General features: G+C 38.7%; 1 protein-coding gene and 2 long non-coding RNA genes across 4 annotated transcripts in view; 1 reads left to right on the forward strand and 2 right to left on the reverse strand.

The window, feature by feature from the left end:
* LOC125347789 overlaps positions 1-5,200 on the forward strand; it is a 30,551-nt gene extending 25,351 nt beyond the window's left edge. The window contains exon 3 of the long non-coding RNA XR_007210268.1: positions 4,772-5,200. This is a non-coding gene — a long non-coding RNA (uncharacterized LOC125347789). The remainder of the gene's footprint in view (positions 1-4,771) is intronic.
* Positions 1-11,439, reverse strand: part of Fbxw2 (F-box and WD repeat domain containing 2) — a 32,321-nt gene that overhangs the window by 19,238 nt on the left and 1,644 nt on the right. The window contains exon 3 of one of the 2 annotated variants that reach the window (XM_048340734.1): positions 8,447-8,864. In XM_048340734.1, coding sequence (XP_048196691.1) covers positions 8,447-8,549 — 103 coding nt within the window. In that variant the 5' untranslated portion in view covers positions 8,550-8,864. Of the gene's footprint in view, positions 1-8,446; positions 8,957-11,439 lie in introns of both variants that reach the window. The other variant, XM_048340729.1, reaches the window with a different exon arrangement.
* LOC125347781 lies at positions 104-1,662 on the reverse strand. Its single transcript, XR_007210267.1, has 2 exons — positions 1,075-1,662; positions 104-1,025 (listed from the first exon to the last, which is right to left on the reverse strand). It is a non-coding gene; the product is annotated as an uncharacterized LOC125347781 (long non-coding RNA).

Raw genomic sequence — 11,439 nt, forward strand, 5'->3', positions numbered from 1 at the left:
GAGCCAATTTATAAACATCTATGGGAACCATCCTAAAAACTAAGAATTATCTACATTACTTGTTTAAATGCATTACTTAAATATGGGCACTGACTATATTAAAAAAAAAAAAAAAGGAAGGAAGGAAAAAAACCTCAGTGTGATTGGGAAATGGAAGCAAGGTAAGCTACCATTAAAAGCAGGAAGATGTTTTAAGTATGACCTTATCTGCATTTCTGAAGTTGGGGAAAATTGGGTGTGATAGGAACAACAACAACAACAAAACCAAAAACTAAAGGCAAGAAAGCTAAGGAAAGAGGACAAACAAAATGTGGTCTAGAGATACAATTGAATATTATTTGGTCTTTAAGAGGGATGAAATTCTAATGCATGCAAGAACATGGAAAAAGCTCAAAGACATTATGCTAAGTGAAATAAGTCAATCAGAAAAGAAGAAATACTATTCTACTTGTATGAGGTACGTAGACTGGAGAAAATGAGAAGTAGGTAATTAGCATTTAGCTGATACGGTTTTAGTTTGGGAAGATGGAAAGAGTTCTGGAAATGGTAGTAGTGACATACTTAATGGCACAGAACTGCACACTTTAAAATGATTAAAAGGGGCGTTAGCAGTATGGCTTAGAGGTAGAGTACTTTGCTTAGCCTTGTGTCAAGTGTTGCCCTGGGTTCCATTCCCAACAGTGGATGGATGGATGGATGGATGGATGGATGGATGGATGGATGGATGAACAGACAGATTATATAGTTCATTTCAACAGTGTCTACTGAGTACCACTGCTGCATTTGTTTACCCTTTGTCCCATCATGTGCCTTCCGTGCCTTCCCAAATACAAATAAATGAACAAACAAGACAAAAAGAAAACAAAAACAGCAATGAATGAAAAAAACCTGTGTCACACACATTTTCTAGATTTCATTTCAATACTATTTTATATGATCAGATGCACATAGGCAATGTGCCTTTGTGTTCCTCTCCTAAGAATAACCTCCTTTTGTGCCATTTAGTTTTATGCCCTAAATAAATACTAAAACACACACACACACACACACACACAAAAAAATACCCACACACACACAAAAAAAAAACAGGTTTGGGTGAACTCCACATCTATTCTAACTGCTTGCCTGGAGGAGCCACTGTTCTCCTTTCTGGCTCTGTGTTAGCCTTCCCCCAAAACAGTTTTTTCAATTACACAGCATGTGAGTGAAAGAGAACTAAACAAATATGAACTTTTTCATTTTATGAAAGTAAAGGAGTCATGCTTAATTATGAAAACATACTTTGATATTAAAAATGTCAGAACTGGGCATGAAAAACTAGAGGCAGAAAAGTGAACTGTAACCCAGAGTAAACTATCTTATCAAGTTTAAATATTTAACTAGTAGAATCAGATCCTGACTCTCTGAGGATCTGACTCTGCTAACCCAGTGAATAAGAAACTTTCCAATAAAACTCTTTACCACCCACTCCTTTAACTTCTCAAAGCACACTTGTCAAAACTCTGTTCTAGCCTTTGGTTTTTTTCTTTTTCCCCTCTAAATCTCCTCTTAAAGTTTTACTATTCCACCCAGAGCTGCGGTGTTACTCAACTCCTAAATTTTTCTCTACAAATAAGTACCTTCAAACCTCTGACCTACATTTCCAAATACCTTGGGAATTTCCATATATATATATATATATATATATATATATATATATATATATATATATATATATATATTAGTGGGCAACAAGATTCAGTTCATCCCAAACTGAACTTCAGGACTGGGGATATGGCCTAGTGGCAAGAGTGCTTGCCTCATGTACATGAGGCCCTGGGTTCAATTCCCCAGCACCACATATACAGAAAACAGCCAGAAGTGGCGCTGTGGCTCAAGTGGCAGAGTGCTAGCTTTGAGCAAAAAAGAAGCCAGGGACAGTGCTCAGGCCCTGAGTCCAAGCCCCAGGACTGGCCAAAAAAAAAAGCCAAACTGAACTTCATCTACTCTCTTCAGATTCATGATTACTTTCTCTTTTTTAATCCTTTGGAGATACTAGGGATTAAGTCAGGGCCTATCACTTGAGCCACATTCCCTTTCCTCTTTTATTTTCCAGATGGTCTCACATTTTTGGCAGGTCAACCAGGCTCACCACCCTCTTACCTAGCCTATGTCAATCCTGCTATCTCTTAACTCACTAGTATCTGTTACAGGCACGAGTCACTGCCTCATTCCATCATTTTCCAGTCTTGTTATTAGTATTATTATCCTCTCAGGCATTAATAGCTAGACACCTCAGCCATGCCTAAAATATCTCTTCTTCTTGCCACATATTTAATCTATTATTAATCCTATCAATTCTACTTCAGTGGCTGTTCTTATATTCAAATGCTCCTTTGTGACTTTTAAATCACTTTTTACCTTTATCCTAATTCTTGACCTATTTATTCTACCTACAGTGTCACAAGAGAATTTAATTTGGAAGCTCAGAACTCAGAAGTTCTGAGACCTCTTTAAGAAGGCCTTGGAGTTAACACTAGCATGTCCTAAAGGAACACTTAAGAGATTGTGAGGGTAGCTTCAGTTGTCACAGTATTAAAGTGGGGCATTACTGGCATTAACCAGGAATACTAGAACCCTGCAATATTTGTGATAACGCATAAAAAGAACTGTGTAGGCATTATATTGTTTGTTTAAATATTTGTATGTATAGATTACTTATTTCTACGAATTCAAGTTATCACTGGGACAGTGAAGGAAGGAGTGACACTGGTGGCTCATGTCTGTAATCCTAGCTACTCAGGAGGCTGAGATCTGAGGATCACAGTTTAAAGCCAACCCAGGCAGGAAAGTCTGTGAGATTCTTATTCCCAATTAACTTCCTGAAAACTGGAAATGGCACTTTGGCTCAAGTGGTAGAGTGCTGGCCTTGAACAAAAAGAACTCAGCAACAGTGCCCAGGACCTGAGTTCAAGCCCTGCAACTGACAAAAAAAAAAAAAGAAAGAAGTGTACTCATTACTGACTTATTAAATGGTAACCCCTCTGTACATCATCTTTATAATAACAACTAAAAAAAGTTTTTAAAAGATAGCATAAAATGTTATAATTGACTTAAGTCTGACAGAAATAAGAAACACTGATCTACCTATGAGAAAGCTCTAACCCTGGCCCTTTTTCTGCTTAGCAATCTTTGATGAGTTTCTTACTGTTATAGAGAGCTGTCTAAATTCATGTTCCCAGCATTTACAACTCTTCACAACATAGTGCCCAAGCCTATTTCTTCAGATTATATTCTAAGGGATCCTTATAAGAAGTGCAATTTATACCCTAAGTATCCAATTTAGTTAATTTTCTCCATTGTTTTCCTACTTGTTTCATAGATAGCTCCTAATATGCCTTTACTAATACTGATTTTCCATACTGAAAGCTTTTACTTGTTTTCTTAGCTCTCTAAAATCTATCCATTCTTCAAGGCCAAACATTAACAGTGCTTAATTTCCCCAAATGCAGGAAATAACTCTTCCCTCTGAATAATTATATGACTTTTTCACATACAGTTCACCTACATCTTTTCTATTTCCCTTCCTAGCATTGCACATGCTAGGATAACGCTTTACCTTCACTAAGCTACATGCCCAGCCCTACCTGACTTTTTGTTGCTGTTATAGCTCTTGTTATTCTCAACCAATTACATGCTAAGTGCCACAGTAGAGCAGTTCAGAGGTTGAACACAGCCCAACTACAATATTTTAAAAAGGCTAAACAATACTTAGGAATTAATGCTGACAGAATGGAGATGGTAGCTTACACTTGTAATCCTAGCTACTAAGGAGACTGAGATCTGAGGATTGTTGTTCATAGCCCAAACAGGCAGGAAAGTTCATGAGACTTTTATCTCTGATTAGCCACTAAAAAGCTAGAAGTGAGGCTGTGGCTCAAGTAGTAGAGCACTAGCCTTGAGCAAAAAAGTTCAAGGACAGTGTCCAGGTCCTGAGTTCAAGACCCAGGACTGGCACTTAAAAAAATCAATACTGACCAAAAAAAATCAAAACTACTTCACTAATGCTTACATGTGAGGCCTCTCTTGGAGGGTCAGTTCTAGCTGCTCCAAACCTGAATACATAGTGATAATTCATTGCAATGGGAGGTGCTACACTCTGAAGGAAGACAAGTATGTCGAATCAGAGTATGTCAATTTTAGCACTTGCCATGAATCTCTTTCTCTATCTTATTGCTGGTTTGGGTGCTGCAGACTCACCCACCGTAAGTTTACTGCCAAACGTAAGATTTTACAACTTAAAGAGTGAAAAAATCAAGCAGTTTGGACACAAGATGACACAAACATATATAATTCTGTAGCAGTTATTTCTCTAGTGTATTTCTTCTCTAGTGAAGTTGCTTCTAGAAAACTTAAACTAGTTATTACTCGGATCATTTTCAAAAGTCAAAATATAATTTTCAATATACATACCTGATGAATTTAGAAGAAAATTTGGATATTAGAACAGAAATAATAGGTAAATCTACTTGGATACTAATCACAAAATGCAGGGACAGGGACCAGGTAGCCAATGGCTTATGCCTACAATCCTAGCAACTCAGGAGGATGAGATCTGAGGATTGCAGTTCGAAGCCAGCCCTGGCAAGAAAATCCATGAGGCTCTTACCTTTAATAAACCATCCAAAAAACCCCAAGTGGAACTATGGCTCAAATGGTAGAGTATTAGTTTCAAGCATTAAAGCTTCAGAACAACACCCCAGCCCTGAGTTCAAGCACCAAAAACAAAAAGCAAGGACAGGACTGAGAATGCAGTTCAGTGCTTCATTAGCAAGCTCAAGGACTTGGGCTCAATCCCCAGCACTGTAACTAAACATATAAGCAAAATTGTAGAAATGGGTCCATTTATTGTAGATGCTAACTTCCATAGAGAATTCAGTAACTATTCTGAATTTATTTCTACTCCAAATTATTGAAATTTTATTTAAAAAGTAAAATATGACAAGGAGAGTTAATAAAAAGAAGTTAGTGGTGATTCTAAAACCAATACTTACCTAAGTGGGAAAGCTCTCCAAGGCAATACTGAAACTTAACCTTTAAAAATACTTGCCATGTGCCAGGGGCTCACCTCTGTAATCCTAGCTACTTAGAAGTCTGAAACCTAAGATCTGAAGATTGAGGCTCAAAATTAGCCCAGGCAGAAAAGTCCTTAAGACCCTTATCTCCAGTTAACTACCAAAAAGCCAAAAGTACAGCTGTAGCTCAAGTGGTAAAGCACCAGGGAAAGCTAAGGGATAGTGCCTAGGCTCTGAGTTCAAACCCCAATACCAGCTCAGGCATGTGTGCACACACGCGCACATGCACACACACACACCAAATAAAAACCCTTGCCACAAATTATAAAGCAAAAAAGGCTTGCAAAAAGAAAATTAAAGTAAATTCTGGATGACAAACCAAAGCATGAATTAACTTAAATCAAGTATCTGTCTTATAAAACTGGGAAAATACCTAGCATTTCAGAGAATATATCACCAAAAGAAAAACAGAATTATTAAGTATAAGGAAATGCAATTTTAAAACAATCTTGATATACTTTATGAAAAATATAAAAACTGAGCTGGACACCAGTAGCTCACACCTGTACTTCTAGCTATTTAGAAGGCTGAGATCTGATGATTGTAGCTTAGAGCCAGCCAGGCAGACAAAAAGTGAGACTCCTCTCTCCAATTATCCAGTAAAAACCTGGAGTGAAGGGTTTGCCTCAGCCATGGGCAGAAAAAAAGAAAATCAACAGCATAGGCCCTTTGTTCAACCCCAGTATGGGGATGTATACGTGTGCACGTACATGTACACACACACACACACATACACACACATAACATATTCATTTTTTTAAAAAGAACCCAAATGTGCACTAATATGGAAATGGTAAAATAATCTATTTATACCAGTTATTTGTAAGTGACAGTAAACTGGTATACATAGACAAAGGTTATCAGAAATTATCTTGGATTAAAAAAAATTAAGCATCCTTATATAGAAGATGTTAAGTAAATAGGAATTGGGTCAATGAAAAACCAAGTGCCAATGGCTACTCAGGAGGCTGAGACTTATAGGATCAAGGTTCAAGGCCAACTCAGGAGAGAAAGGTTGCTAGAATCCATTTCCAAAATAATGAGCAAAAAGCAGGCTTGAAAGTGTGGTTCAAGCAGAAAAGTAGAGCACCTGTCTAAGCACAAGGCTCCTAGTTCAAACCTAGTATTGCTCCCTCACAAAAGGAATTGCCTAGAGACTTTTAACTACTACTAAGCATTACTGTAATTACCTGTCAAAATGCAGGCACAGATTATAACCCCTTGTGAAAACATATAGTCACTGTAATTCATAAATAACACACAAATTTCTTTTTTTATACACTCTGACCAAATGACATTTATCTTACGAATGCAAGATTCAGTTAACATTAAAAAGTCAATCAATGTGGGGCTGGGGATATAGCCTAGTGGCAAGAGTGCCTGCCTCGGATACACAAGGCCCTAGGTTCGATTCCCCAGCACCACATATACAGAAAACGGCCAGAAGCGGCGCTGTGGCTCAAGTGGCAGAGTGCTAGCCTTGAGCAGGAAGAAGCCAGGGACAGTGCTCAGGCCCTGAGTCCAAGGCCCAGGACTGGCCAAAAAAAAAAAAAAAAAAAAAAAAGTCAATCAATGTGGGCTGGGGATATAGCCTAGTGGCAAGAGTGCCTGCCTCGGATACACGAGGCCCTAGGTTCGATTCACCAGCACCACATATACAGAAAACGGCCAGAAGCGGCGCTGTGGCTCAAGTGGCGGAGTGCTAGCCTTGAGCGGGAAGAAGCCAGGGACAGTGCTCAGGCCCAGAGTCCAAGGCCCAGGACTGGCCAAAAAAAAAAAGTCAATCAATGTAACAGAACATATTAATGGTTAGAAAACACTCATATGATCATTTCTTTATCTTACAGATACAAAAAACTTTCTAAAGCTGGGCACCAGTGGCTCATGCCTGTAATCCTAGCTACTCAGGAGACTTGAGATCTAAGGATCATGGTAGGAAGCCAGCCCAGGCAGGAAAGTCCTTGAGACTCTTAATCTCCATTGATAACTAGAAAACCAGAAATGGTGCTGTAGTTCAAAGTGGTAGAGGGCTAGTCTTGAGTAAAAAAGCTGAGGGACAGCACCCAGGTTCTGAGTTCAAGCCCCACAACCAATGCAGCAGGGGGGGGGGCGGAGTTCTGTATCTTACAAAAGCTTTTGGAATTTGATACAAAAATTCAGTACCAATTAATGACTAAAAATAAACTAGGTACAAGCTCAGCACCAGTGGCTCATACCTGTAATCCTAGCTACTAAGGAGCCTAAAATCTGAGAATCAAGGTTTGACAAAGGGCATCTATGAAGAAACCAGTTAACACCATAATGGAATAACAGACTTTTATATGTTATATAGTCATCTCATTGCCTAATTTAAAAGTATCTACCTTTCTTCATTTCCACGGGATTTTAAAGCCAGGAAGAAATATCTCCTTCCCACATTTTATAAACAAAGTCAAACACAGAGTGGTTAAGTAATTTGACAGGACCAGACATCTGGTTGTTGTTGTTGTTTTTTGCTAGTCCTGGGGCTTGAACTCAGGGCCTGGGCATTGTCCGAGCTTCTTTTGCTCAAGGTTAGCACTCTACCACTCAAGCCACAGTGCCACTTTCAGCTTTTTCTGTTTACATGGTACTGAGGAATTGAACCCATGTCTTCATGCATGCCAGGCAAGCACTCTACCACTAAGCCACATTCCCAGCCTAGATATCATTTTTATAGCTATTTTTCCTTAAATTATTGCTGATATAAAAGGAAACAACGTTAACGTGTAGAAAAAGTATAGAAAAAGTAATCTATAGATTTCTAACTCAGATGAAGCTTCATGAAATGTCTGAATCCTTTTTCTTATAAATCTTTATAAGAGACAAGCACTCTTTGCCACTAGGCCATATCCCCAGCCCATAAATCTTTATAAGAAATGTCTTCTCTATAGAGAAAGAAGAGGATAGAGGGAAGGGAAATCTACTCAAGGATGGGAGGAAATGCCCCTGCAGATATAAAATTACCACTTGGCTATTCTTCAAACTTGAGTACTTTGTGTGTTGTTAAGATTACATCACATGGGCTGGGAATATGGCCTAGTGGCAAGAGTGCTTGCATCATATACATGAAGCCCTGGGCTCGATTTCCCAGCACCACATATATAGAAAATGGCCAGAAGTGGTGCTGTGGCTCAAGTGGCAGAGTGCTAGTCTTGAGAAAAAGAAGCCAGGGACAGTGCTCAGGCCCTGAGTCTAAGGCCCGAGACTGGCAAAAAAAAAAAAAAAAAGATATATATATATCACAGAAAATGACTTTAAAAACAAACGAACAAGAACATGCCACCCCAAAGAAACCAGCCCCAGTGTCTTACCTGTACAAAGAAGTCCATCTTTATAGTAAAGTGCATACACTCTGGCACTGTGTCCAATTAACGATGAGGTCTCAAAGGCTTCATGGTCCTCCAGTTGCTTCATTCTCAAAATAGCCTTCAAATAAACCTTCTTCCAGTGCAAAGCGTCCTGAACAGAATCATCTATCTGCCAGCCCAAATTGTTACAGGCAGTCTGCCACACCTCTGTACAGGCACTTATCACCTTATTCCACTGTTTAGAGACGAGGCAGCATGTGAGTAAAGTCTGAGGATCGAGCCATTTTAACAAATAAAAACTGAGCTCCAGGGGAAGGAGTTTGAGGAAGTCCCGCTTGAGGAGAGTCTCCAGGTTATTGGAGAGATGCCTGAGCTGGACTGCCCCACTCAGACTAATCAGGTGATCCAGAGTTTCATTTTTCTGCAAGTCCGTCAGAGAAAGAAATGTAACAGAAATGTTATCAAGCCATGTCTCAAAGTCCTTTCTCTCCATAAGGTTATGGAAATATTTACCTGTGGCACATCAAAATATTGTATTAGTTCTGCTCAAAGAGACCGTTCAAGCAAGACTGCTAATAAATGAAGTATTAAAATTAGTGTAAAAAAAAACGTTGTATTACATCTTAATGCTTAGTTACTACAACTTTACAGTTAACACATTTTAATTATCTGAAAATCTTTTCATGCACACAAAAGAAAAATACTTTTACAAAACATACTTCTAACAAATCAGGACCTCTGAAACATAAGCCAGGGAGACAGGCTGGTATCCATGCCTTGTTCCTTTTGAAGTCTATCACATGCTACATGCAGTGTCACAGTGACAGATTACAAAGAATTCATTCACAGTCAGTGTATATTCTATAAGACAATCCCTCCCCCCCAGCAAAACCAATATAAGACTACTTCCTTAATGAATTCCTAAATAAACTGTATTTGGTTGCTAAAATCACAAAAATAAGCACCAGGATGTGACAACCAAAAGGCAAATCTCCAGAGCACTAACCTAAGACATGATTACACAAGGTTCAATCTGACCTATCACCAAAATCACAGAGCTGACTACTCGTATTTTTTACAATAGATATTTTCAGCACAAAAGATAGGTAGACATGTTATGACTCCCCTTCAGGTTCTTCTACCTTATTCACAACATGCATTAGTAAGAGGGTCTACATAGCCTGTTTTTGTAAGTTGCATATAAGCTAGGGATAACTCTTACTAATCATGGACCTAGAGCTATTAAGGGTACAATCTGTACAATACACAAATTAAAAATCCTGATGCTTCCAGGAACAGTGGCACATGCCTGTAATCCTAGCTACTCAGAGGTAGGAGGATTTCAAGTTTAAGGACAGCCTGGACTATAACATAATACGATCCCATTTCAAAAATATAAAACAATTAATACTCCTGATGCTTACAAAATGCCTAAAAACAGGTATCTTTGCTTTGCAAAAGAGGTAAACACATGTCAAAGGAGGTACGAAATTGCCTAGTGTCAAAGGAATAGCAAAATACAACAGACTGGAGGCTAGTGCTCTCAAAAATCACTACCCAAAAGCTGTGTGTGTCTCTGAAGTGAGGGACAATCAAAATGAATCATCACATGGTGGTAAGATCTGGGTGTACTAAGTCTATTTCTTTTTATCATTTTCCTCTTTGGGAGAAGGACAAAATGTTCTAGGACTGGCTAGGGCAAAAGAATTTTAAAGTAATGTGCATCAATGTCAGCAAGTATCAACTCACTATTCACAACAGGAACTAAACTGATATGAAGAGGACAAAAAATTGTAAACCAATTATAACAAACAAAACCAAACAAAATCCTAAAGCCTAATGCCAGTAGGCTGAGATCCTATTGCAAGCTTAATGCCAGATGCCTGAGATCTGGATGACCTGGGTTGGAAGCCAGCTAAGGCAGAAAAGTCTAGACTCCATTTTCTGCCCCCTGTCCCACCTCCACCAAAAAGAATAAAAGGAGCTTTTAAATCATCACCACATTCCAAGGATGAAACAGCCACCTCCAGAGTGGTGAGTTTCCCATTTCTGTGAATAGTTGGCTGCATACAGAGACAGAATGGGATAAATGAAAATGCTCTGGTGTTAGGAAATATTTTACTGATTTGGCCACTTCTTATGTGATCATGGCAATGTTCAATTAACTTCTAAGTTTCAGTTCCATCATCTATAAAAATGGAAGTGATAACCCAACTTCAGGAGTGTGAGAAACCAGAAACAAAGCAGGGGGATGTATAACACAGTACACAGTACTTATTAGTTCCATTATGAACACCTGGCAGAAACCCCTTTTTTGGGAACCAGATTGGACTGGACATGACCCACTAACATCTTTTTCAACCTTATGATGTTATTACAGTTTCTCTTAATATGTAGAAGAAAAATTCAACGTCTCAATTTTAATTTTATAGCTAAGAGGAGTTATTGACATGAGGCTATCGTGCTTCTTCTTCTATCTACCATATTCACATCCCTGTCCAGCCTTTTTCCCCCAATTTCCAATACTAAACATTACACTTGCCTTCCTATCCCTAACACTAATGATCACAAAACTCTAAGGAAATGTGGTGTGATGAAAATATTTGTTTATTTTATTTTTTTATTTTTTGTGCTCAGGGCCTCATTGGTGTCCTTGAGTTTTGTGCTCAAGGCTGATACTCTTAAGCTCCACTTCTGGCTTTTGGTGTTTAATTGGAGGTGAGTGTCTCATGGACTTTCCTGCCCAGGCTGGCTGCAAACCATGATCCTCAGATCTTAACCTACTGAGTAGCTAAGATTACAGGTATACGCCACTAGAGCCCAACAATGATGAAAAGATTAAGTGGAGAGATGAGAGCCTGTTTGGGCTCTGGTTCTGATATTAACTACCTATGTTCCCTTCAACAACTCTCAAATTTATATTGATCTTAAAGACTAATGTACTACTCACAAACATGACCTCATTTGACCTTCACAAGTTCATAAGTATTACTACC

Source organism: Perognathus longimembris, chromosome 1, assembly GCF_023159225.1.
Source record: "Perognathus longimembris pacificus isolate PPM17 chromosome 1, ASM2315922v1, whole genome shotgun sequence".
Taxonomy (NCBI): domain Eukaryota; kingdom Metazoa; phylum Chordata; class Mammalia; order Rodentia; family Heteromyidae; genus Perognathus; species Perognathus longimembris.